At 46.5% G+C, this 27,995-nt stretch overlaps 1 protein-coding gene and 1 long non-coding RNA gene across 2 annotated transcripts in view; one reads left to right on the forward strand and one right to left on the reverse strand.

Annotated features, from left to right (window-relative positions):
- Positions 1 to 27,995, reverse strand: part of LOC310711985 — a 129,478-nt gene that overhangs the window by 52,549 nt on the left and 48,934 nt on the right. The window lies entirely within an intron of this gene.
- On the forward strand, positions 7 to 27,991 carry LGI3 (leucine rich repeat LGI family member 3). The gene is made up of 8 exons (XM_083514287.1): positions 7 to 596; positions 10,862 to 10,933; positions 14,061 to 14,132; positions 15,376 to 15,447; positions 17,704 to 17,775; positions 19,640 to 19,809; positions 21,993 to 22,157; positions 23,852 to 27,991. The coding sequence occupies exons 1-8, from the start codon at positions 400 to 402 to the stop codon at positions 24,667 to 24,669; spliced, it is 1,638 nt and encodes a 545-aa protein (XP_083370413.1). The 5' UTR covers positions 7 to 399; the 3' UTR covers positions 24,670 to 27,991.

Consider the following 27,995-nt stretch of genomic DNA (forward strand, 5'->3'; position numbering starts at 1 on the left):
GCTCTATTCCCACGTGCAGCCGACCTTTTGTTCCACGACCCGCCCCCCGCGGGCGCCGCGACAACCCCCAGGCTCAGGCTGCATCCAGTCAGCGATGCGCTCATTCATCCACCCTCCCCATCAGTGATCACTCCAGAACTTGGTGCTTTCGTGCTGCGCGCGTCTCTCCATCACGCCTGGCGGAGGAGCGCAGCTTCCTGCAGGGATGAGATAGCTCCCAGCAGCTTGCAGCAGCCTGCAGACACAGAGAAGAGGAACCAGAAGCTGTAGAGGAGGCGAGCGGAGAGTTCGGTTTGTTCCTGTATCATTTTCCTCTGCTGCTGCTGCTGCAAACGCCCGCTTCTCCCTGGGGACACCTTCCCCAGCCTTGGAAGGCTGGTTCTCCCCCAGGAAAAGGCCATGGCAGAGCTGCAGAGGCTGGGGCAGCTTCTCCTCCTCTTCCTCCTGGGCCTGGCCTGCCTCTGGCTGCCCGCCACCTGCCGGAAAGCCCCCAGGCCTCCCCCCTGCCCGCCCAGCTGCTCCTGCACCAGAGACACAGCCTTCTGCGTCGACTCCAAGGCCATCCCCAAGAGCCTGCCGCGGGATGTCATTTCGCTGTAAGTGGATGGGGACTGGGGAGGGTGCACATCTGTCTCTTGGTGGGTGGGTGGGTGATGGGCTGCTATGCAGTAGGGGTTCAGGAGCATGTGGAGATGGTGTCCCCGGGTGGAACAGGGCCGGTTGGTGTCCAAGAGAGAGATGACAGGGATGAGGGGTCAGAAGTGAGGGGTTAGATTGCCGGGGTCAGAAGTGAGGGGTTAGATTGCCGGGGTGAGCACAGACAGCATTGGGACGTCTGCATCTTCAGCATCTTCAGACTGGTCTCCTGTGGAAGTCCATTTCCAGATGTTGCATCCCAGCTGGGGAATGGCTCGTTTGCTCCTGGAGAAAGAGGGGGGTTCTATAGATGATGATGATGAATTACACGCACGTCCCATTTCTGCTAAAGGACCTGAAGGTGGCATACATAAATCTCATCGTCCTCATTTTATCCTCACAACCACCCTGTAAGGTAGGCTAGGCTGAGAGTGAGTGAGTGGCCCGAGGGCTTCGTGTCCAAGTGGCAATTCGAATCCTGGTCTCCCAGGTCCTAGTCCAACACTCTAACCACTATGCCGCACTGCCTATAGATGGCTTCTTGCAGGTGAAAAGACCAGCCGGGCTACATGATCCTTAATGGCAGCTCTACATGCAAATGCAAAGTAGTGGCTGCGTTGGTTTATAGAGCCAAACCTCTTGGTTGCTTCTTGACACTCGCATTAAAGGCTCGTCTGCCTTTAATGACGTGAAGCTGAACTGGTTAGATCATAAACCTTGAGGTGATACAGAAGTTCTCTCTGTGGTGTGAGATTTGCGAACGCTCAACCAGGCTTTTCATTGCAGTGATCAAGTGGGGATTATGAATAATTTTCTCCGTCATAGCCATATTCCAGAGGGAGTGGTAAGTGTAAGATCTTAGGCTGTTTGCCACTGAGTTGCAATTGCTATTTGAGCTGCCAAGATCATGCAAAAGACCAATTCTTTTGACAACATATCTACACTGGTATCGTCAAAAATATCCAGTAACATTCATTTTGGACAGCAAACAAGAGTTTTAGTAATATTTATCATTTCTGTCAAAATTAAATTCTAAAAATCTTGCACCAGCTTGCAATTCCACCACAAATTGTACGGTAATATGTACCAAGTGCATACAGGGTCTTCTCCCCCCCCCCCATTTTCTAATTTCTTAGCAGTGTGCAATAACATAATGCATGTGCAGTGAAAAGTTGGAGCCCATGTGAGCTTGCAGCATGCTTATTAAGCACTGGTATAAATAAACAAATCTTGATTTTCCTTTCCTTTTTTAAATAAAGTAAGTTTCCAGCCAACATGATTGTGTATGTGGGAAGCTCGGGGCGGGGGGAGTGTGCACAGCCACTCCATGGTGCAATCTGAGCATGTGGGATGCTTGCATGCCATAAATACAACTGAATATCCATATTAAATGTCAGCTGGGTGGAACTGGTGCAGCGATTGCTCTTACATCGCTCCTTTGTTGCACAGGGACAATTCAAGCATTAATGCGCATCACTGCGTTGCTCTGTACTTTAAAGCAAAAATCCAGAAAACCAGATTGACATAGGAGGGGCATCTTCATCACCTTCCCATAGTTAAAACCTTGCTCCAGGTGGTTTACAACATCAAAAGATTTGCATAATTACAAAATGAAAACTGAGGCAGTTGCAAGCAATAAATGAAAACATGCTAAAATGTATGCAACGGAATTGAACAATCCCCATATGTCATAGATACAAAAAAAATTAAAAATTGCCAGCACCCCAGCAAAGCAGAATAGTTTCCCCCCTTCCCCCAATGGCTTGGGGTACTTGGGAGTCGCAGGGATGGAGGCACAGAGGCATAGGAAGGATGCGGACATTTGGCGCCCACCCGTGACTCCCAAGCCTACCCCGAGCTGTCGATGTGGGGGGAATGGGTGACAAAAAAAATTCCACACCGGGTACCACCGGGTACTACACCTCTGCTTGTGGGGGGCCGGACTATATTTTGAAAAAATAATGAACGAATTCCTATGCCTCACAAATAACCCAGAGAAGTACTTTAAATAAAAGCACACATTCTACTCATGTAAAAAGATGCTGATTCCAGGACTGCCTGCAGGCCGGATTTAGAAGGCAATTGGGCTGGATCCGGCCCCCAGGCCTTAGTTTGCCTACCCATGTGATAGAATGTACCCCTTTTTTTCCTTTACTTTTCCAGCATGTGTCTGACATTTTCCCCAGTTTACTAGGGGTTAGAGATTGCCTTCTTGAACAAACGGGATTTAGAAAAGATCTCCTAGGTTCTGTGTATATAGTTTCTGTGCAATATAACAAATAACAAAATATGTGGTTGTCCACAAATACAGAGTCTATCTACGTATGAAATCTTATAACGCCCTTCCAGCACAGCTGAGGGCATTGCTTAGTAACACAGCACAATAAAGGCAGGTCTTAATTGACCAGGTAAGAGTATTTTAGACAAATAACTGGCTCTAAAATGCCCCGTTTTAAGAGTGGGAACCACAGAGAACATTTGGAAGATTTAATCTCTTGTAGGTCCCGTCCAGATTCTGTCCAGTAGAGCCTTAGTGGACTCTTGTCCATATTCAAAAACTTGTTCAATTCATGGACACAATAGTAATCCAGGATACACTGAACGTTTGATTTCCATCAGAGCTGTTCCCCATACAGCACAGGGCTGGAAAAGCTCGCAGGGTCAGGAAGTAAATCTTTTCAGATAGTTGAATGGGATGCAGTCTTGCTCTGATCATTGTCCATCTGGTTTCCGTACATAGAAGTGCAGCTGTTGTTCCGCTGGCTAAGGAGAATTGTCTCCTAAGAAATTGATTCTGAACTGTTTCTAACCCTTTAATAGAGTTCACATCGTCACCCCAAATTTCAGCTCCATACAGCATTTGTGGGATCACTTTGCTTACCAAAAAGATTCAATGCTGGAAGAAACAACTGTCCACGCTCCATAAAATAAAATATCGGTGTCCCTATAGCTTTCTGTGCTTTGGGTTTGCCACTTCAAAGACAATGATTCACTAAAAAGGACTCCAAGATATATGAAGGAGCAAGTTTGCTGTAAATTATGTTGATCCAAACTCCATTTATATTGAGCGCTGCGTTTCCCAAAAATCATTATTTTAGTCTTGGAGTAGTGTGTTGAGAGAAGCTTTTCTGTTTACAGCATGAGCTAAAAGCCACCAATACATTTTTAAGACCCCCTTTAAAAGAGTGAAAGGAACTCTATGTTGTCTTCATGGACAAAACACCTTCCTGGACACCATTTCAAAGCCCGTTAATTGCTTTAAATCGATCTTTTCATTAGTGCTAAAATTCTTTTCTGCCTATAGTACCACTGATATAGCACTATAAAACTATAGCACTGATTTAAATATTAAACGAACAACTATTTCCATCAGCACCGTTTTAGACATGATTTTCTGGTTTGATTTGGTTTTGTGCTAATTAAACACTTTTTAATCTGCATTGTGTTTTGACATTTCATGGGTAGCGATAGGCAACCACACTAGAATGCTTAGCGCTAAATAAATAATGGAGGTTTTGATTTACTTATTTATGTGAGGATCACTTAGAGCTCCCCACCCCCACCCTACTAACCCAGTTGCATCTTCCTCTCCTATCTACTGGTGTGGAAGTGCAAAATCCCCGAAGGTGTGGAAAGTCAATTGAAATTCCACTTACAGCTTGCAACAGGAGAGCAATAATTTATTACACTGGCAGCAGCCAGCTGTCTGGAAGAAACCTCAGAAGTACAGTATGAACGTGCCGCCCTAGAGCCTGCCTGCTTCACGTGGTGAGCACACTCAGGTGTGTAAAACTGGTGGTGAGGATATATGCACCTGTGTGCACCAAATGGGGCTTGTGGGGTTGAATGGAGAAGTCTGGAGTATGTGAGAGCGTGTAGGGGTGCCTTCCTCAGCCTGGTTCCCCACCAGAAGTTTTGCATCACAGCTCCCATCAGCCCCAGCTTCCATGAGCCAGCTCCTATTCTTGCCAGCGTCATGCAGCTGGGCTGGTTGAGGCTGATGTGTACTGTAGTCCAAAACATCTGGAAGGCACCAGGCGAGGGAAGGCTGATATAAAAGACAGAACCAGGACTCATAGGACACTCTACTCCAACTCCAAGGCAGATATCACAGGTAAAGAATCCCTGACAGGTGGCCATCCATCTGTTTTATAAACCTCTCATGAAGAAGCATCCACCACCTTCAGAGGGAGTCTGTCCCACTGTCCAAGTGGCTTTTACCATCAGAAAATTATTCCTAATGTGGAGCCAGGGTCTCTTTTATTGTCATACACCCGTGTGGTGTAGTGGTTAAGAGTGGTGGACTCGTGATCTGGTGAACCGGGTTCGCGTCTCCGCTCCTCCACATGCAGCTGCTGGGTGACCTTGGGCCAGTCACACTTCTCTGAAGTCTCTCTGCCTCACTCACCTCACAGTGTTTGTCGTGGGAGAGGAAGGGAAAGGAGATTGTTAGCTGCTTTGAGATTCCTTAAAGGTAAAGGTAAAGGGACCCCTGACCGGTAGGTCCAGTCGTGGCCGACTCTGGGGTTGCGGCACTCATCTCGCTTTATTGGCCGAGGGAGCCGGCGTACAGCTTCCGGGTCACATGGCCAGCATGACTAAGCCGCTTCTGGCCAACCAGAGCAGCGCACGGAAACGTTGTTTACCTTCCCGCCGAAGCGGTGCCTATTTAGCTACATGCACTTCGACGTGCTTTCGAACTGCTAGGTTGGCAGAAGCAGGGACCGAGCAATGGGAGCTCACCCCATCACAGGGATTCGAACCACCGACCTTCTGATCAGCAAGTCCTAGGCTCTGTGGTTTAACCCACAGCACCACCCACATCCCTTTTTCTCAAGAGGTACTATTAGTATATAAAGCCCTTAACAACTTTGGACCAGTTTACCTATGAGATTGCCTTACCCTGTGTGTGCCCACTCAAACTGTTTCTGGCAGCAAAATTGACACTGTTGCAGGTGCCTCCTAATACCCCTTCCACATTTTTAGGAACTTGACCTCTTAGGTTGGCAGCACCTGCACTTTGGAACTCCCCGCCTATTGATGTCAGGCAGGCGCCTTCGCTGTACTCTTTTTGGTGCTTGCAAAAAACATTTGTGTTTAAGCAACACTGCTCTGGTTCGCCAGAAGCAGCTTAGTCATGCTGGCCACATGACCCGGAAGCTGTCTGCGGACAAAGGCTGGCTCCCTCAACCAGCAAAGCGAGATGAGCGCCATAACCCCAGAGTCGTCCACGACTGGACTTAACAGTCAGGGGTCCTTTACCTTTACCTTTACCCAGGTGTTTAGAAAGTTGGAGCAAGTCTGATCTGCTTTTAGTCTAACTATAAACCAAACCAAACCAAACTGGTTTAAACTAAACAAAAACTATAGATTGTTGTTAATTTTTCTTAATTCTTAATTGATCTATCATTTTCGTAAACTGCGGTGAAGTTAAATATATAAATATCAGAGACATTGGTGCACATCAGGCACAGCGAGGTGGCAGTATTTTGGGCCATAGGAGCCAACTCCTAGGGGCTGAGGGGTCTTCAGCCCCCCAATAAAATATTTGAGGGGGCCAGCCCCCCATATCTTATTCAGGTTGGCACCCCTATTCTGGACTATGCCACTTCAGACTGTGGACAGGTAAAAGGTAAAGGGACCCCTGACCATTAGGTCCAGTCATAACCGACTCTGGGGTTGTGGCGTTCATCTCGCTTTATTGGCCAAGGGAGCCGGCATACAGCTTCCGGGTCATGTGGCCAGCACGACTAAGCCGCTTCTGGCGAACCAGAGCAGCGCACGGAAACGCCGTTTACCTTCCCGCTGGAGCGGTACCTACTGATCTACTTGCACTTTGAGGTGCTTTCGAACTGCTAGGTTGGCAGGAGCAGAGACCGAGCAAAGGGAGCTCACCCCATCACAGGGATTTGAACCACCGACCTTCTGATCGGCAAGTCCTAGGCTCTGTGGTTTAACCCACAGTAGGCATTTAATTGTTGCTTCCCCCATGTTAAAAAACAAACTTGCATGGGGCACATCAGAAGGAGAGAGAGAGTTTTGGCAAACTCCTCTTGTTGATAATGCCAGTTTCTTGCTTCTGGACAGGGCTTTCTGTGTGTGACTCTCTCCCCATCACCTACAGCCTGAAGTGAGGGATTCAGACTGCATAATAAGATGAGATAATTCCAATTTATGCAGAACGAAGGTGTGATCAACTGAGATGGCAGAATTCCACTTCAAACTGCAAGTGTGCGTGTGAGAGAGAGATGGTTTTGAATCAACAGAAGTCCAGCGTCAAGATCAAGGAAAGCAATAGTGAGACTATTTTGGGCACCAAGGTCTCAGAAGGAACAGAGGAGGGTGACCAAGATGACCAAGGGTCTGGAAACCAAGCCTTAGGGCTGCGAGTTGATTCAGCAGCCCCGCAACCCCATCCTATTCCCACTGGGAATTTCTGGCATTTCCTAACACTTTTCTCCCAGACTGCTGCGCCTGGCTCTGTCTTCGTGCCAAGGCTGATGCCCGCATTGATCTGTTTAAGTGTTTTTCCCAGCCTCTCTCCAACCACCCTTCATTAATCACAGCAAATGGAGAGATCTTTAAATGCATCCTCTCTGCCAAGGGACTATATTTCTTTGGCTGTGCTCAGTTTATGTATAAAAGAGAAGGGAAACTGCAAGAAGAGGAGGAGAAGGACAGAGAGAGGAGAGATCAATCTCAGGGGTGTGTGTGGAGTGGAGCAAGATTGGGGCCCCAGGCTCTGCCTGCTGAGAGCTAAAGTCAGGAGACAACTTTTAAAAATAATAATAATTCAAAGATTTTCAAAATATGCAGATAACAACCACAGTAAAGGCTAAACAAGTCCGCACGGTCCAGTCACTTGCCATCAGGATTCTGATGGCTGGCGCCTACCAGCTAGAAAAATGTGCAGTTTAGCATTTGGCCTGTAGCCAGTGAGTGAGACGACGTGAAATCTGTGAATGTAGGACAGCCTGACAGTAATTGAGGAGGATGACATCGGACGCCCAGCCATATGCTGCAAGCAAATCAGTTTTATCTTAACGTTTGCTGCCCTAGCTTTCCACAAAGGATTCCTGTTGGTGAGGGGCCTCCTACCCCAGATCTATGATTCCCAGGATTCCTAGGGTAACAGAGTGGCATTAAAAGCAAATGAAGTCAGTAGCGCAGACAGACCCTTAGGGTGCTTTTTAGGGTCTTAATTAGCTGTAATAAATGTAAACCTTATTCCCTTATGGGGGACACAAGAGCCCTTATAGAGTCCTTTGTGGGTTCTCCATCGGTCGGAGAAAATAACAGAGGCCAACCAGAGAATATTGAGAAGCAAAGCAGCTCGTAAGCCTGATCTTTATTGAACTGTTGCAACTGGGTGCTCCCCTCACACGCAGGAGAAGGAGGAGGACCCAGAACCCAGGTGTGCCCGCCCTTATGTAGACATTTAAAATTGCCCGCCTTGGAGTCCAAGACCACCTCCAGATACATCATACCTACATCACAGAAAGGGCGGTCTACAACAGAAATCTGAGTGCGTTGTTTACGTCCTGTCTGGCAGGTTACCTGTTAATGCTTACTTGATTGGATACCCTGGAGAGCCTGGCCAGTTTTTTGTAATGACAAATACTTAGTTCCTGAGCCAGGTCACAGGCTCACCCTATTCATACACAGACATACCCTTAAGACAGGATTTGTGAACAAAAAGGCAATGGGGAGGCTCCCCCACCTCCTCCCTCCTTGCAGAGAAAACATTTGGTCCGTTTGGGAGTGAAAATGGTTTCAGGGCAGTCCTCCTGTGCTGCTCCAGACATGTGGTCCACACATCTATGTATGCGCTTGGTTGGTACATTTATGAACATTACACACACACACACACACACACACACACACACACACACACACACCTTAAATTTTTTATTTCATAGCAATCTTTAGCTTGTAGGCAGCAGTTAACAACAGCGGATTTTTATTTATTTTTAAATAATTTGTTAGATTTGCCCCAGAAAGGATCATAAGCATTGGCGGGGTTTCACAGTTTGTTCCCAGTATGGGGAAACAAAATGGGGTTGGGGGTGGAGATAGGTTGGCATTTTGATGACAATGGCATTATCTGGACGCCTCAAATAAAAAAAGCTCACTGGGTGTTAACCGGGGACCACTCCCTGCCTCTCAGCCTGACCAACCTCACAGGGTTGTTGTGAGGATAAAATGGGGAGGAGGAGAACAATGTAAGCCCCCTTGAGATCCTCAAAGAAAAAGATGGAACATAAATGCCACAAACAAAAAGATAAACCGTACACACATCTGGAAGCAGGCGTGAGTGAGTTTGTGGCTGGGAGTGTGATTGGAAACAGCCAATTCATCGCTCGTGCTTTGAGCCACTAATGGAGAAGCCACCTACTTTGCAGATTGGAAACTGGTTTTGCCACAATTATTCGGCCTAGGACCCTTGTACCCACAGGACTGCCTCTCCTGGTACGCCCCATGGAGGACCTTACGGTCTTCAAACAAAAACATCTTGGTGGTCCCGGGCCACAGGGAGGTTAGGCTGGCCTCAACCAGAGCCAGGGCCTTTTCAGCCGTGGCCCCGATCTGGTGGAACGCTCTGTCATGTCACAAGAGACTAGGGCCCTGCGGGACTTGACATCTTTCTGCAGGGCCTGCAAGACGGAGCTGTTCCACCTGGCCTTTGGCCAAGGCACAGTCTGACCCCCTCCTTTGGTAATCCTCACAGAACTCTAGCCCAATGGTTGCCATCAATTTGATTTTGAATTGATTTTAGAATGAATTGATTTTAGAATGCATTTCAATTAATTGATTGGGATTTTATGTAAACTGTGTTACTTTTATTGTTGTTAGCCGCTCTGAGCCCGGCTTCGGCTGGGGAGGGCGGGATATAAATAAAATATTATTATTATTATTATTATTATTATTATTATTATTATTATTATTATTAGTATTATTAGTATTATTAGTATTATTAGTATTATTAGTATTCCTAGTATTCCCTGTCTCGAGATTGTTCACTCTCTGGAACCACAGAATCCTGCACTCTCTCATCAAAGTACAGACCAATTACACAGGTGTGGAATCCACGTATTTTTCTAGTGCGATGGTACACAAACTCTCAGTGTATCATAAGAACATAAGAAGTTAAGAAGCGTCTTCTGAATCAGGCCAGTGGTCCATCTAGTCCAGCTTCCTGTTCTCACAGTGGCTGACCAGACGTCGCCATGCAGAGGGCATGCAGTCCATACCCAAGCTGGTTTCCAGCAACTAGTATTCAGAAGCACTGCTGATTCCAACTGTAGTGGCAAAAGACTGCCATTATGGCCGGTAGCCATCAATAGCCCTTCTCCTCCTCCTTGCCTTTGTCTGGTCCTCTAAAGCCATCAGTGTTGCTGGTCATCACTGCATCCTCCAGGAGTTCCATGCTTTCACTGCACTGCACGAAGGACGTGGGTGGCGCTGTGGTCTAAACCACTGAGCCTCTTGGGCTTGCTGATCAGAAGGTTGGCAGTTCGAATCCCTGCAATGGGGTGAGCTCCTGTTGTTCTGTCCTGGCTCCTGCCAACCTAGCAGTTTAAAAGCACACCAGTGCAAGTAGATAAATAGGTACCACTGCGGTGGGAAGATTAAACAGTGTTTCTGTGCGCTCTGGCTTCTGTCACAGTGTTCTGTTGCACCAGAAGTGGTTTAGTCATGCTGGCCACATGACCCAGAAAGCTGTCTGCGGACAAACGCTGGCTCCCTCGCCCTGAAAGTGAGGGAGCCCCATAGTTGCCTTTGACTAGACTTAACCATCCAAGGGTCCTTTACCTTTATCTTTTGCACAAAGGATACCTTTTATCTTTCCTGAATCTTCCAGCATTCAGCTTCATTGTGTGTCCACAAGTTCTAGTGCTGAGATAGAGAAAAACATTTCTCTTATCCCGGTGTTTTGTGAGCTTCCCCAGGGAAAACTGCTCTTTAGTGCTCAATCAGAGCAAAGGGCAATTCTCCAGATTGACTTTCACTCCCATTTAGAGTTAAAAGCATGGGTTTTCCCAGGGAAAGGAGTGGGGCAAGGGAAACGCCACTAACTCCTGTGCTTTACAGGCCCAGGACAAGTGGAAGTGTGGACAAGCTACCTTTTTACTGCTGCTCAAATCCTTTTGTGAGATTCAGTTGCCTCCTTCTGTTTCAGCAGACGTTTTAGCATTTCTCTTTCCCCCCCTCTCCTCTCCTGCAGGACCCTGATAAATGCAGACTTCAGCGAAATCAAAGAAGCCGCCTTCGCTCACCTCCCGTTCCTGCAGTTCCTGTATGTCTCTCTGCCAGTCTGTTTCCCCTGGTTTTGTCTTTGGGGAGGAGGGTTCTTGTTACCCTGAGTTGTCACAGTGCTGCTTAGCCAGCCAAAGAACTTTACCATTAGAGTGACTGCCTAGGCTAGTACAGTGATTGTTTGATTATTTGATTGTTGTTAGCCGCCCTGAGCCCGGCTTTGGCTGGGGAGGGCGGGATATAAATAAAATTTATTATTATTATTATTATTATTATTATTATTATTAGTGGTACCTCGGGTTACGAACTTATCCCGAGTTAAGTTCTTAACCTGAGGCACACTAATGTGACCTCCCGCTGCTGCCGCCACGCCGCCACTGTGCGATTTCCGTTCTCATCCTGGGGCAAAGTTCTCAACCCGAAGTACTACTTCCTGGTTAGCGGAGTTTGTAACCTGAGGCGTTTGTAACCCAAAGCGTTTGTAACCCGAAGTACCACTGTAATTGAGCTAAGGGCAGGAGTTTTTCATGGCAGCAGATGAGAGAGGACATGCTTTCTGCCTTGACACATTAACTTTTTCAGCTTAGAAACGGCAGTGGTTGGAATGTGGACTCTGCAATACAGTGGTACCTCGGGTTACATGCGCTTCAGGTTACATACGCTTCAGGTTACGGACTCTGCTAACCCAGAAATAGTACCTCGGGTTAAGAACTTTGCTTCAGGATGAGAACAGAAATCGTGCAGCGGCGGTGCAGCAGGAGGCCCCATTAGCGAAAGTGGTGCTTCAGGTTAAGAATAGTTTCAGGTTAAGAACGGACCTCCGGAACGAATTAAGTACTTAACCCAAGGTACCACTGTATAGTTAATGCCACAGGGCAAGGCACTAGTAGAATTGCTTTTGCACCCAACTGGAGTGGGAAACATCTGGTTTTCACGAGCCTTTGTTTTCCTTCTGTCCATTTCAACTAAACTGTCTGGAGTTCCTTTCACAGTCAAGATAACTTCCCATGAAATAAGTTTCCTAGGTCAAAGCAGAGCATAGCTCTTGTGGAACTGGAATTCCTTGCAAGTTCTTAGCTCCTTTACAAGTTGAGAGGAACTCTGCATCACCTGAGCTGCTAGTTGACACCTTTTCTTCTCTAGGCTAGAGCCTCATCCCCTACACGCCTACTCGGCTGCTTCAGTTGACAGAATTGGCACCATTACACTTTGGAACTCCCTGCCTATTGAGACCATACAGGTTTAGATTTAGATTTAGATTTAGATTTAGATAAATTTATTGTCATTGTCCGTATATACACAGTATACACAACAACGAAAATCAAACACCCACCCAAAGACCGGGTTCACATATACATTTGCACGTATCTCCGAACTCTCATCCTATTTAGACATAATCTATAAAACATAACATAATCCAGAATATAGCATGACCTATTAAAAACATAACATAACCTAAAACCTATCTCATTCCTTCCACTCCCTTTGCTGTACTTTTTGGCACCTGCCAAAAACATTTTTTCTTTAGACAAGCCAACCCAGATATTTAGAAAGGTGGTGCAAGTTTAAATCAGTTTTTATTCTATTGTTATTTTAACTTTTCGAAAGTTTTAAAGTTGTTCATTTTTCTTACTGGTAGTTTTATTGTTTTATCTTTTTTCCCTAAACCTCTTTGAGTGCGGGGTTTATTGGGATCAAGTAGTATATAAATTTTATTAAATGAATAAATAAATATTCTGCAATGTGCAGAGCAGGACATCAGTCCTGAAGGCACACCACCTGCGGGGTCACTGGAAAATCAGTTTAGAAAGAAAAAAACCCTTACCTTAAATATGTCAGACCTTGAACGAGGTGGGGGGGGGAGCATTTACTGATTTTTTAAAAGTATTTTTACCCAGCTTTTCAGAAAAAGCAAGGAGAAAAACCCTCCCAGAGAGGCTTATAAATATCAGTAATAAGAACACTCCTTACACCTTACATTCTAAAAGTCACAACACAAAAAGGAAAAAGATTGCGGGGGGGGGGGACGACGACAAACCCAGGCACTAGTTCCTATTTACAGAATTTATTTATTTTTTAGTTACACATTTATTTATTTAATTCAATTTTTATTCACTTTTATTAAACAAGCATTTCATACAAAAAAACAAAACAAAGAAAAAAAACACAACTTACATTGGATATTTCTACCTTAAAGATAGTTATTACAGTATACATTATCCAATTATCAAACATCTAGAATAAATGTGTATTATATAAAAGAAATAAAGTGTGAGAGAGAGAAAAGAAAAATGAACGGCAGTGAAACCGAAAAATTTACAAGACTAAAAATACCTATCAAACAAAAAGCATTATTTTGCTAATTCAAACCAGTACCAGGGTATGCTGCTCACAAAGTCCCTCCTACTGGATTGAATCCCATTTTTTAATTTGTTGGTTTGTTGACTTCTGTCTGCTCTCTGGTTTCAAATCAGCCATTGCTACCTTTGATCTGTATTTAATTATTGGTCTCCATCTTGGGATACCTCTGTCTGCGAAATTAGTCTAAACACAGCCAAGTGTTATTGTTGGAACCATTTACAGATGGGTAGCCGTGTTGGTCTGCCATAGTCCAAATAAAAAAATTCCTTCCTGTAGCACCTTAAAGACCAACTAAGTTAGTTCTTGGTATAAGCTTTCGTGTGCATGCACACTTCTTCAGATCAAAAGTGTATCTGAAGAAGTGTGCATGCACACGAAAGCTTATACCAAGAACTAACTTTGTTGGAACCATGTTTGTTCAAGTAATTTTTCCAAACATTCCCATTCTTTCTTAAGCTTATCTATCGATTGATTTCTTATTAACTCTGTCGTTTTAGCGAGTTCTAAATAACTCGCAGAATTCATGTGATGAATTTGCAGAATTCAGCTGGGATGGAATAAAGCAGCAGGGAAGCTTAAAGTTGCTGGTCTCTCAACTAAGAGCCGCTGAGGTCCCATCTCTCCCTCTTCTGAAGCCATCTCCTTGTGATACTCAAAGCAAAATCCTAGAATTGTAGAAGAGTTGGAAGGGACCCAAGGGTCATCTAGTCCAACCCCCGCAACCCGACATGAAATGTTAAGCCAAGCATTGCTAGGGTTTACTGTCCCATCTAACCGCCTTAACACCGTGTCTTTTCTCTTTGCAGCTTATTGAATTCCAACAAGTTTTCCTTGATTGGGGACAATGCGTTCACCGGACTCTCCCACCTGCAGTACCTGTACGGGCCACTTTTCTCTACCCTCTACAAGGGGACACACTGGGACAACACTTGTAGTAGGAAGAAGTGGCAGGAACAGGGGGAAAGGGGAGAGCTGATGTTTATAAGTCTTAGGAACAACAAAATACACAACAAAGGTCTCACATCTTATTCTAGCTACAGCCATGCCCATCCCTACGCAGCCAGTGGAGGGCTGGCGGGGGATGGGGATGGGGTGTCAATGACTATCAGACTTTCAAAAGCTGGTGTAATAAACATAAATCTGCCCTTATTTCCTTATGGGGGACACAAGAGCCCTTATAGAGTCCTTTGTAGGTTCTCCATCGATCAGAGTAAATAACAGAGGCCAACCAGAGAATATTGAGAAGCAAAGCAGCTCGTAAGCCTGATCTTTATTGAACTGTTGCAACAGGGTGCTCCCCTCACATGCAGGAAAGAAGGAGGACCCAGAACAAAGGTGTGTCCGCCGTTATATAGACATTTTAAATTGCCCGCCCTGGAGTCCAAGACCGCCTCCAGATACATCATACCTACATCACTGAAAGGGTGGTCTACAACAGAAATCTGAGTGCGTTGTTTACTTCCTGTCTGGCTGGTTACCTGTTAATGCTTACTTGATTGGATACCCTGGGGAGCCTGGCCAGTCTTTTGTAATGACAAATACTTAGTTCCTGAGCCAGGTCACAGGCTCACCCTATTCATACACAGACAGACATACCCTTAAAAGACAGGATTTGTGAGCAAAAAGACAATGGGGAGGCTCCTCCACCTCCTCCCTCCTTGCAGAGAAAACATTTGGTCAGTTTGGGAGCCAAAATGGTTTCAGGGCGGTCCTCCTGTGCTGCTCCAGAAATGTGCTCCACACATCTATGTATGCGCTTGGTTGGTACATTTATGAACATTTACATTATACACACACACACACACACACACACACAAGACCTTAATTTTTTATTTCACTGAGGTCAGTCAAGCTCATAGTTTTTGTTGAATTGATTAAACTAAATCTACAATTAATGGGAGGGTTTGAGTAAATGTGCAATTAATTGCTAATGTTTTGAATTTTATTCAAGATTTTATTATCTTCCTTGGTGGGTTGTGCAAATTGCTGTTCTGAATGATGCTTTTTTTAAGGATAGGGTAGTGGGTATTATGGATGAGTTTATGGAACCAAGGCAGGGCAGTGGCCTACAAAAAGCATGGGAGTCCCTGGGTGAGAATATGTCTTTCTCTTTGCCTTCAGGTTCATCGAGAACAACGACATCCAGGCTCTGTCCAAAAACGCCTTTCGTGGGCTCAAGTCCTTGACACACCTGTGAGTTGCCACTTGGGCAGAAGGATCTGCAGACTTGGCCTTGCATGCTGCTGGCAAACTAAGATTAACTGGTGCACTCCTGGCAGTGTGGGACGTGCCTGCCAGAATAATCATCATCTTCATCATCATCATCATCATCATCATAAATTTATTTATACCCCATCCTCCCCAACCTAGACCGGGCTCAGGGCAGCTAACACCCGATATAAAAACGAATTGATTGAAATACAACTTAAAAACAAGATTAAAATACAACATTAAAACATTAAAATAGTCTCATTTCAATGGAAACTCAAATCAAATCATGAAGCTTATGACTTTTTTTGTTGGGGTCAAGATTTAATTTTGGAGATCTTAATTTTGCTGTTATAGAATCATAGACTTGTAGAGCTAGAAATCGCCCAAGAGGCATCTAGTCCAACTCTCTGCAATGCAGGAATCACATTATTATTGATGTTGATTTTTTGTATCTCTATTTGTGGATCTTATTATGACTTGTTTGGGGGAGGTGTTAAATTATGTTGCTTGTGTTTTGATTTTTTTTTATTGCTTATGACTACTTTTGTTGTATTTTTGTAATTATGCAATTCTATTCACACTGCATATGAATGAATTATGATGATCATGAAGACATGGATCAAATGGTCAGGGATTATTATTATTATTATTATTATTATTATTATTATTATTATTATTATTTTATTTATACCCCTCCCATCTGGCTGGGTTTCCCCAGCCACTCTGGGTGGCTTACAGCACATAAAAAATGGTAAAACATTAGACATTAAAAACTTCCGGATACAAGGTTGCCTTCAGATGTCTTCTGAAAGTCAGATAGTTGTTTATTTCCTTTACATCTGATGGGAGGGCATTCTACAGGGCAGGCGCCACTACCGAGAAGGCCCTCTACCTGGTTCCCTGTAACCTCACTTCTCACAGGGAGGGAACCACCAGAAGGCCCTTGGAGCTGGACCTCAGTGTCCGGGCAGAACGATGGGGGTGGAGACGCTCCTTCAGGTATACTAGATCTGTCCAGGGGGTGGGGGAGCGCTTCTTCAATGCAAAGGGCAGGATGCATTATGCCCACAGAGATATTTCAATGCCTTCCTGCAGGATTCTTGTCCATGAGAGTTGGCTGGGTCACATGGTGTCCGTAGGGGTGGCAGGGTTTGCCTTTGCATACCCTCCAACATTTCTCCAGTGGAAATAGGGACATAGGAGCTTCTGGGATCAAATCAGAAACCGGGATGGCTTCTGACATTCCAGGACTTTCCCTGGAAAATTGGGACACTGGGAGGGTCTGCCTTTGTCACAGCAGCAGTAGCAGCCACCAACCTGGATGGTTTTGAAAGAGGATTAGACAAATTCCTGAAAGAAAAAGCTATCAATGGCTCCTAGCCACAATGGCTAAGGTTCTGAAAAGCAGTTGCTGGAAATGGCAGGAGGGGAGAGTGTGGGAATGTTCAGGGATGCAGGAGAGGATATATTGTTTGATTATATTCTTTCCAACTTGTGTTAACAAGTTCTACAATTTAGCAGAGTAACATTCCCCCCTTTTTAAACTTGCACAGCGGATGCGTTTGCTCAGGCTCGCTAAAGCCTCTGAAATGTTACCTGGTAATTTCCCCTGTAGTCCCTCATAAAAGAAATAGACACGACACAGTCTTCTATAAAAGTATAAAAGAGTTTACTCACTCACATTCTGTTCATAGATGGATCCCAGAAGGCAGACTTAAGTTACAAAAGTAATATACACCTGGAAACTATCCCATAAGGAGACAGCTCCTTTGTCCTTTTTTGGCTGCAAGCCAAGAGAGCATCTTAGGCTAAGATGTTGCTTCTTTGACGAATGTAGTCAAAGAGAGAGAGATGGCGGCCTCCGCTGAGGTATTTTGTTATCTGCATAGGTGAGGTCACACCCACATCTGGTCACATGTAGAGGAAGTCTGCCCCAGCCTAGGAGGAAACAGGAAGTTCCGACTAGCTGGTCCAGACATCTCCTTTTTATGTCCACTCTAGGGATGTTGTACTTGACTGCTCTGTGTTTCACATCCCACAGAGAGGGGTCTTGTGCTCAGGTCCTGTTGGTGGGCTCCTCACTGGGGCATCTGGTTGGCCACTGTGAGAATGGGAATCTGGACTAGATGGGCCCCTGGCCTGATCCTGCAGGCTCTTCTTACATCCTTATGTTCCTCAAGAGCAGCAAAGGGGGGAACCCCTGGCACAACCCAACATTCACGTCTTCCTTTCTTCCAGGTCTTTGGCCTACAACAATCTGCAGACACTGCCCAGAGGCCTCCTGAAACCGCTGGACATCTTGAGCGACCTGTAAGGTTCCTTCCCACTTCGGTGCAAGTAATTCTGCTCCCTGCACCTTTTGCAATTGCAAATATTGCAATGTCCTCCCATATTTGTGGCCCACAAGTTCATGGCAAGCTGCAAGAATTTCACCATATATGAAAGACCCACCATTGTAATTAAATTAACCACAGCCCAGCCAGTGTGGTGTAGTGGTTAAGAGCGGTAGACTCGTGATCTGGTGAACCGGGTTCGCGCCTCTGCTCCTCCACATGCAGCTGCTGGGTGACCTTGGGCTAGTCACACTTCTCTGAAGTCTCTCAACCTCACTCACCTCACAGAGTGTTTGTTGTGGGGGAGGAAGGGAAAGGAGAATGTTAGCCGCTTTGAGACTCCTTCGGGTGGTGATAAAGCGGGATATCAAATCCAAACTCCTCTTCTTCTCTTCTTCAATTACTGGGGAGGGTTTGCTGAAAACGGGTGAGCCAAGCAGAATGGACCAATTTAATTTGGAGCAGCAAGAGGCACCCAGTTAAATAATTTTATTTCATTTGTGGGGAATAGGAGAGCATTAAGCATATGTATAATTCTCCTTTTCAAGTTCAGTGAGACTTAAAAGCACCAACTTCACCTTAAAGCAACATGTCCTTTACACAATAGTAGTGGATTTGGGCTACCATAATATTGCTGTCCGGAGAGATCACAGCGCAGTAAAAGTGGAACAAAACCCAGAACGTTTGTGGTTATCAAATTTCAGCAGGAAGTCTCAGGATGGGCATTGACTGGAAATGAAGCAGACATTCTTTTCACTGTGCATTTATTATTATTGTTTGTGTCCATGATGCTGTTTGGTGATCAAACGCTATCGTACTTTCAACACTAATTTCAATACATGAAAAAGTTTTGGGTGGTCACACTGCTTCATTTCCAATCAGGGCATAACCTGTAACTTCCAGCTAAAATCCTGTAATTTTCATAAAGCAAATATTCTAGGGTTGGTTTTTTTTTTTTTTTTTTTTGTCTTGCTTTTCTTGCACTTAGAGCCATTCCAGACATCAATTATTATTTATTTATTATGTGGTAGCATTAGAGAAGATCACAGAAAAAACTAGTTAAGCAGGATAAGTCTACCCTGACAAGCAAATGAATTGTAAGATCAGCATTATCACTGGTGAAGATGGACAGCAAACAAATGTTATTCAGATTTTCAAAGCACAGGGAATCTCTGTACTTAGGGAGGAGAGTGCGGGGGACAGCAGTAGTTGGAGAATGCTGGAGCAGATTTGCAATCTTGCCTTTGGATTGGGTGACTGCTCTTAAATTGCCGTATTTTTCGCTCTATAGGACGCACCGGACCATAGAAGGGGGAGAACAGGGGGGGGAAATTCTCTCCCTCTCTGCTCAGCGCCCCTTCAGCGAAGCGGCAGGAGAAATGGAGCCCATTCCATTTCTCCCCCCCCCCTTCGCTGAAGGGGCACTGCGCAGCTCTCCCTCTCTGCTGAAGCCAGGAGAGTCTTGCTCTCCTGGCTTCAGCAAAAGGAACCCGAAGCCTTTGGAGCACAGCGCGAGTTCCTGCTGCACTCCGGAGGCTTCAGGCGGCTATCCCTGAAGCCTGGAGAGCGAGAGGGGTCAGTACGCACCGACGCCTCTCGCTCTCCAGGCTTCAGCGAAAGCAACGCGAAGCCTCCGGAGCGCGGGGGGAGCGCTCCCTCTGCGCTTCGGAGGCTTCGCGTTGCTATCGCTGAAGCCAAGGAGCCTGCATTCGCTCCATAGGACGCACACACATGTCCCCTTAATTTTTGGAGGGGGAAAAGTGTGTTCTATAGAGCGAAAAATACGGTAGCCAATTTGTGGGTGGAGGTGATTGCTCCTGAATTGCCTCTCTCTTTGACAGAGACCTCCGGGGCAACTCATTAACCTGTGACTGCAACATCAAGTGGCTAGTGGAGTGGATGGATAGCACCAACACAAGCATCCCCGCCGTTTTCTGTGGGAGCCCCGCTCAATACCAAGGCCAGAAGATCCGGGACCTGCCCCTCAAGGACTTTGACTGCGTCACCACAGGTAGGAACAGCTGGTATTTGCATGGCCTTCTGGGAAATAGAATGGCACCCAGAAGTAGTGCTGCATCTACAGATTTTGCTGGGGGTGGGTGAACCCTGCCTTGCCATCCCCTTCTCCTGCAGATCTGTGCCAGCCATGACCACGTCTGGAATACCTTGTACAGTTTTGGTTGTCTCACTACAAACCTGTGGAGGTTCAGGAAAGGGCAACCGAAATGATCAAAGGGCCGAAGCGACTCTCGCATGGAGAAAAGTTGCACCGTTTGGAACAGGCATAGGCAAACTCGGCCCTCCAGATGTTTTGGGACTACAACTCCCAGCATCCCTGACCACTCATCCTGTTAGCTAGGGATCATGGGAGTTGTAGGCCCCAAACACCTGGAGTTTGCCTATGCCTGGTTTGGAACTTCTTCGTTGAAAGAAAAGGCGAGTACGAGGTGTCATGACTGACTTTATAAAACTATGCCAACCTCCATGTCAGGATCTCTGGCAGGCACGAGCAAGCTCCAATACGAATTAATGAGCCTCTGGCAGGTTTATAGTACGTTTATTTACAATTAACACACCGAACCAGCCTCCCTTGTTAACTAGTTGCTCACTCTGAATTTCCGCCCCTTCCGCAGCATGAAGTGCGCCAAAGTCCAGTCCTTCCTCCCTTGCACTTCTGTTGCATTTCAACCTTTTCAGCCCTCCTGGTTTGGGGGGAAGGTGGATGGACTTTCCCTGCACTCTCAAACGAAGAGCCTTCTAAACGCTGCCTCCCTTCTGGTTGCATAGCAACCCCCTGAAGGCCGTCTGATTCCTCCCCCGCCCACCGACTGTGAGCCTTCTGAGTCTACTATTCTATCGGCGAATGGAAACTCAGGAGGAAAGGGGGTCAAACTAACCCACTCTTGCTTTATTTGTGACTGCATTCTCTCATCTTCAGAGTCAGATTCTTCCCAGGCATCTAACTCAGTCACATCCCTGACACTCTGGTTTGGAGAAAAGGGTTAGGTACGAGGAGAGGCAAAGAGGAGGTCACATGAACAGAGCTCTGTAAAATGATGCACAGCATGGAGAAAGTGAATAGTGAAACATTTTTCTCCCTCTCTCCTAACACTGGACATCCAGTGAAGCTGAATGCCAGAAGATTCAGGACAGGTCAAACAAAGTCCTTCTTCATGCAGTGCATAGTTCAACTGTGACAGTTGTTCCCACATGAGGCAGTGATGGTGATAGTCACCAACTTAAAGGTAAAGGGACCCCTGACCGTTAGGTCCAGTTGCGGATGACTCTGGGGTTGTGATGCTCATCTCGCTTTATTGGTCGAGGGAGCCGGCGTACAGCTTCCGGGTCATGTGGCCAGCATGACTGAGCCGCTTCTGGCGAACCAGAGCAGCGCATGGAAACGCCGTTTACCTTCCTGCCGGAGCGGTACCTATTTATCTACTTGCACTTTTGACGTGCTTTCGAACTGCTAGGTTGTCAGGAGTAGGGACCGAGCAATGGGAGCTCACCCCATCGTGGGGATTCTAACCGCCAACCTTCTGATCGGCAAGCCCTAGGCTCTGTGGTTTAGACCACAGTGCCACCCGCGTCCCTGGTCACCAACTTAGATGACTTTTAAAGATTAGACAGATTCATGGAGGAGAAGAGAGCTGTCGATGGCTACCAGCCAGGATGGCTCTGTCAGAGGAAGCAGTGCTTCTGAAGACCAGCTGCTGAAGACCACAGGAGTGGAGAGGCCTCTTGTGCTTGGGTCCTGGTTTCTGGTTGGCCACTGTGAGAACAGGATGCTAGGCAAGATGGGCCATTGGCCTGACCCACCAGGTTCTTCCTACATTCTTATGTTCACACTACAGAACAATGAAATGTAACAGAACGGATGAAACCATGGCTATAAACGACCTACACTTCACGTGGCAAAACATGGGTTGGTAGGGAAGGTTACCCTGGCACTGGACTGATGTCCAGGAGGTGAGGATGCTATGTAAATAGGACATCGTAATCAAGAATGTTTTTCCTGACCTGTGTCTAATGTCATGTGGGAATGGGAACCCATGGAGTTCAGGCAGGCTGGTGTGGTAGAATGTGGCCCTTCAGGTATCCAGGGTCCCAAGCCATTTAAGGGCTTTTTAAAAGGCAATCAGCAGGAATTGTTTGGGATACAGACAAGGTCTCTTTGTTTCTTTCCTCCATCAGATTTTGTGGTGCACCAGGTCCTGCCTTTCCAGTCTGTGTCCGCAGAGCCGTTCCTGTACTCCAGCGACCTCTACGTGGCCCTGGCCCAGCCCAGTTCCAGCAGCTGCAGCATCCTGAAGTGGGACTATGTCGAACGGAAGCTGCGGGACTTTGACCGCATCCCTGGTAAGCAGTGGATGGAGCCATAGAATTTGTAGAGTTGTGTTATAAGAATTTTAAGGTCATAATATAAATGTCCATAGCTGTATATACCGGTATAAGCCACATGTCTGAAACCCCACAGAAAAGGTCCTGAACAAATTGACCTCAAATATTTCTCTGCAAGGTCAAAGTGGGAAACCTCCCCGTTGTTTCTTTCCTCACAGATTCTGTCCTCCCAAATCCTGTCTTAAGGGCACATTCAAGATATGAACAGGGTGTGAGCCTTTGACCTGTGACCTAGATTCAGGAATTAAGTAGTTATAATAACAAGAGTGACCAAAACCCAGATAATGCAATCAGGTAACTTGCCAGACAGGAGATAAACAATGCACTCAGATTTCTGTTGTAGACCGCATTTTCTGTGATGTAGACATGATGTATCTGGGAGTGGTGGCCTTTGCAGAATGTCCACCTAAAACTGTCATGCACGTGTGCAACAGATGCATGTCTTTTGTCATGCATTTAAAAATGCCAGAGGGCAGGGGTGACTAAGGTGCATGCCCCATTCCTCATCGCAACCTGTTTGAAGCGGCTATTGCTGCATTTCCCAATCCTCTGTCCATGGTGCCTCCTTCCTTGTAGTCTGTTGCCTGCAACATTTAGCTGTGATTCCTGCATTCCAGGGCAGGGATCGAAAGAGATGACCCTTCGGGTCTCCTTCCAACTGAAATAAGTAAAAAAAACTGCTCCTTTCCCCCTTATGGGGTATCCAAGAGCCCATACAGATTCCTTATGTAGGTTCTCTATTGGTAGGAGAAAATAACAGAGGCCAACCAGAGAATATTGAGAAGCAAAGCGGCTAGTAAGCCTGATCTTTATTAAACTGTTGCAACAGGGTCCCCCACTCACCCCACGCAGGGAGGGAGGAGAGGAACCCAGAACATTGGTGTGCAAGCTCTTATATAGACTTTTGAAGTTGCCCACCCTGTAGCTCAAGACCACCCCCTAAAACATCATACATACATCACAGAAAGGTGGTCCCCAGCAGAAATTTGAGCGTGTTGCTTCTCTCCTGTCTGCCAGGATTGCCTTTTTTGGGTAGCCTGGCCATTCCTTTGAGATGGTAAATACTTAGTTCCTGAATCTCTTACGCATATTGATAGTGTGCTCAGCTTAACAGATACTTGCCAGACTGTATTTACAGGTAACTATAAGCCCCTACAGTCCAAAGACAATTGGAGAGCTTTTCCCATTTCCTTCCTCCTTGCAGAAAAATATCTGAGGTCAATTTAGGAGAGTCAAAATGGCTTCAGGATTGCTCTCCTGTACTATTTCAGACGGGACGCGGGTGGCGCTGTGGGTTAAACCACAGAGCCTAGGACTTGCCGATCAGAAGGTCAGCGGTTCGCATCCCCACGATGGGCCACATGACCTGGAAGCTGTATGCTGGCTCCCTCGGCCAATAAAGCGAGATGAGCGCCGCAACCCCAGAGTCGGTCACGACTGGACCTAATGGTCAGGGGTCCCTTTATCTTTACCTTTACTATTTCTGACACATGGTTTATATACTTATGTATGTGTTTGCCTTGTACATTTATGAACATTTATATATATATATATATATATATATATATATATATATATATATATATAAAAGACCTTAGAATTCCTATAACAGACCTTTCCGTGTGCTGATGCCTCATAATGTTCTCTTGCAGCTCACTCAGCCGTTTACTGCAAGCCCATCGTGGCCGAGTCGCAGCTTTACGTCGTGGTGGCCCAGCTCTTCGGCGGCTCCTACATCTACCGCTGGGACACCAACATCGACAAGTTCATCAAGATCCAGGACATTGACAGCCAGAAGATCCGCAAGCCCAACGATATCGAGGCCTTCCAGATCGAGGGCGAGTGGTTCTTCGTCATTGCGGACAGCTCCAAAGCTGGCTCCACCAGCCTCTACCGCTGGAACCAGAACGGCTTCTACTCCCACCAGGACCTGCACTCGTGGCACCGTGACACCGACGTGGAGTACCTGGAGATTGACGGCAAGCCCCGGCTGATCATCTCCAGCAGTTCCCAGGCCCCCATCATCTACCAGTGGAACCGCTCGCAGAAGCAGTTCCTCCACCTGGGCGATGTGGCAGACGTGATGGACGTCCAGATGGTCAAGCACTTCCGGGTCAAGAGGGACAACTTCCTGTGCCTCAGCCGCTACATTGGCGACTCCAAGGTGGTCAAGTGGGAGGGCCTGCGGTTCACGGAGCTGCAGACCTTGCCCTCCCGAGGCTCCATGGTGATGGAGCCGTTCCGTGTGTCCCAGCATCAATATATGGCCCTAGGGAGTGACTTCTCCTTCACCCACATCTACCTGTGGGACGAAGAGAAGCAGAAGTTTGCAAAGTTCCAGGAACTCTCTGTGCAGGCTCCCCGCGCCTTCCGCCCCATCCCGTTGGAGGACATGGATATCCTACTGGCGCCGAGCTTCAAGGGGAACACACTTGTTTACAAGCATATTGTGGTAGATCTCAGCTTGTAGGGCAGAGGTAGGTCACCACCATCCCCTACCTGCACACACACACACACTTCTGCTGGAGGTGGGCACCTGAGCACTGTAGTCACTTGGAGCAAGGCTGCTTTCTCATTCCCCACCCTTCTACTCTCCACGGTAAGGATGTAAGCTCAGGGCCTCCTCAATGCAGAGGCTCCTGCAGAACACAAAAGGGACCTAACATACACTCACTCACTCTTACGTCGACCTGGATGTATATGCAATAATAATAACACGCCCCTAGACCTCACGTCATTAACTCCATGCAACGCTGGCCAAGCGTGCCGGTTGGAACGCAAATCTTGTTGCCAAATTTCAGCACTGAAGTAACTCTACACACATGAAGCTCCCCGGAATAATGACCACACTTGGAAATGACCTTTTGAGGTGATCCCTTGAGCGTGTCAGAGTTGAAATGTTATGTTTCCACACTTGGGATTTCCTCTGGGGTTGCCACTTTTGGTTTTTTAAAGTACACCCACATGACAACGTTGTCATCCAATCACTGTTCTCCTGCCTTTCCTCCCGGGTTTCTTCCATTTCTTTTGAGATCTCCCAAAAGCTTAATTTTGTTTTTGTTTTTTTAAGGAATGGAATAGCATCCTGAGTGCAAACCATGATGAAAGTGCAGTAGAAATGAGGTCTGGAGGGCATCAGCTGGCTCCTGCCAATCCATACGAATCCATTAACAGGGAGCTCAACACAAACCAACATCCTTTGCTCCATACTTCCTGCCTTGCAACAAATAAACCCTGATTCTACACGCACGCACGCACGCACGCACACGCGCGCACACACACACACACACTTTTTATGGCTCTGCACCAGCAGCTCCCAGCTGACTTCCAGCTGTGCCTCTAACATCCCAGTTTTTTTCTGACTGGTCCATCAGCTCTTATTAACCTCTAAACCTACAGCAACTCTCATCCTAAGAAAGCCGCTTTCTAGCTGTTGCGGACAGAGAGCTAGAAAACATAATGGCGATTGGATTGGGAATCAGGTAGCAAGTAAAGAGAGATAAATATTAATTACACAACCCCTACCAGAAATCCCATGATTTCTAAGCTCATTTGCAGATTTCTGAGGGTCCACAAAACATTATTCCACCTACTAAGAGGAATATGCTGGAAGATATCACAGGATCGAGACCAGGCATCCATCTGGATAGCAACTGATGCATACGGTTTATGATTATATGAAGACAGTTACTATATGCAGCTATTTTATTATGCAACTAAAATATGTGACTTTGGCAGCGGACGTCTCTCTATATTTTTACATATTCCCCAAAGTGTACTCAGTCCTGCTTATTGCTTCTCGTTAGGCAAAAAGTGTATTAAGAAAAGAGCAAAGCCTGCTTTCAGTGTGGGGCAGAGGTGGCAGATGGGTCTCTGTGACTCAAGGTGGTGCATGGGGCAAACTCTTGCCCAGTTGAGTGGGTCAGCATTGCATGTCGCTTGCTTTGCCGGCTCAGGGTGGCTGCAACTTAGCCAAGCTCCCTCTTCCAAATCAAGGCTGGCTTTGAACCTCTTGGGACTGGCTCAGGAGAGATGAGGAGCAGCAGAAGGTGGGACTTGCTGTTGTCCAGTCCCAGAATAAAGTGAATGGGATTTTGATCTCCTGGTGACATCTCCTGCTAGCACCATTCAATGGGCCAGATCCTCAGAACCATTTGAAGCATGGAGAAACCTCAATCAGACTCTTGGCCTCCCAGAGTCAGGCCAAGGGCTTCTGGAAAGGGTGGTAGAAGGAGGCTATGGAATCCATAGGGCAAGCAGAGCATCCAAGTGTGCAAACAGAAGGAGAACAGCAAAACAGGCTAAACTTGGGGCAAGAACAGGAGCCAGGGCAGGGAGAAGCCTGGTAATCTATGGCTCAGGCTTAGGAATGTGGTGCAGAGGGTTATATAAAACAGAAAGTGGTGCACCACAGATACCTGGGTTCAAGAGGGTCATGTGATTCCTGCATTGCAGGGGGTTGGCCCTTTGGGTCCCTTCCAACTCTACAGTTCTATGATTCTATGGGCGTAGGTGGAAATCCATGCACTGCCTTCCTTTAGTGGAAGGAGCAGGGCACCCAAACGTGGTCTCCTCTTTTAATTTGCAGTATTTATGAAAGCCTCCGGTGCAATTGAGACCCTTTACACCTAACGCTTGTAAAGGCAGAGTGTAGTCAATGCTGTTTTTCTAGAAAAAGAGGTGCTGGAACCCACCATGAACGCCTCCCTTGTTCTCTTATAATGGCATGCAGAACGTCCCACACCCAACCCCTAGCATCCCTTGGTAGGGCTGGGAAAGACTCCAGGCTGAAACTCAACTGACTCTCCCTGCCTTCTCTCCAGTTTTCCTTCATCACGTTGTGTTCTGGCCCTGCTTCTGGGTTTCCCAGAGGCATCTGGTTGGCCACTGGATGCCAAACTTGATGGGCCATTGGCCTGATCCACCAGGATTCTTCTTCTCTCCTTATACCTTTCCTCTCTAGACCTCACCCTCACTCTCCACAGCCACCTTTCCCCAAGGCGATGGAGAAAAGCATCTCAAGCCATGGAGAATAGCCATGCACAGCAACAGCAGGGTGGGGAAAAGGACAGTTCAACTCCCCTCGGCTCTGCATTTCTTGTGGTGTAAAATGTAGCATGCACACACACACACACACACACACACACACACACACACAGCATCCTTTCTGGATTCAGGAATGTAAAGCCCAGGGATATGAAGGACACAAGTGTGATGGCCTCAGCCCTATGGTGTGAGTTATGTTGCAATCCTAACCCCCTTACTTTGAAGTAAGCCCTATTGAATCCAATGGGGCTTACCTCTGAGAGGTTATGGTGAGGACTGCAGCCTTTCTTCTTTTTGGATGGAGAGCAGGGTGCCTCTGGGCCTACACAGAGATTCTGTGTCTCACCATTCTGGAACTTGAGTTTCTCTTGTCTTCAGCCAAGATAGTCTTTGGCAGGTAGGTGTGGAGGCTGCTCAAAATTAGCAAATACCAACAGCATTTTGAATTCGCAAGGAGAATGGCCTTCAAAATCTCTGCTGGGAAGAACTTGAGGAAAACTATTGGGGGGATAAAGGTGAAGTGAAGCTTCCATCAGGACGCTTGGACCTTTCCTAGGGAAGGCATGATATTAAGCAGGTAGGGGAGACTCTATATGGACAGGACACTTCTCACGACAGACACTTCTGCTTAACCACATACGAAATGCACTTGGGAATGTGCGCTGTGAAAAATAGTGGCACCTCTACACCTTTTAATTTGACTTGGGAAATTTAATTCATTGTAATAAAGTTATTTATTCCCTATTTCTT

This window comes from Podarcis liolepis (genome assembly GCF_965112155.1).
Source record: "Podarcis liolepis genome assembly, chromosome: 7".
In the NCBI taxonomy this organism is placed as follows: Eukaryota; Metazoa; Chordata; class Lepidosauria; order Squamata; family Lacertidae; genus Podarcis; species Podarcis liolepis.

Bases quoted from the DNA above. Each gene is read 5' to 3' on its own strand.
- LGI3 (XM_083514287.1), top strand. From the start codon at position 400: ATGGCAGAGCTGCAGAGGCTGGGGCAGCTTCTCCTCCTCTTCCTCCTG. The intron at 10,934-14,060 runs GTATGTCTCTCT...TTCTCTTTGCAG, and splicing joins CTCCCGTTCCTGCAGTTCCT to CTTATTGAATTCCAACAAGT. The intron at 14,133-15,375 runs GTACGGGCCACT...CTTTGCCTTCAG, and splicing joins CTCTCCCACCTGCAGTACCT to GTTCATCGAGAACAACGACA.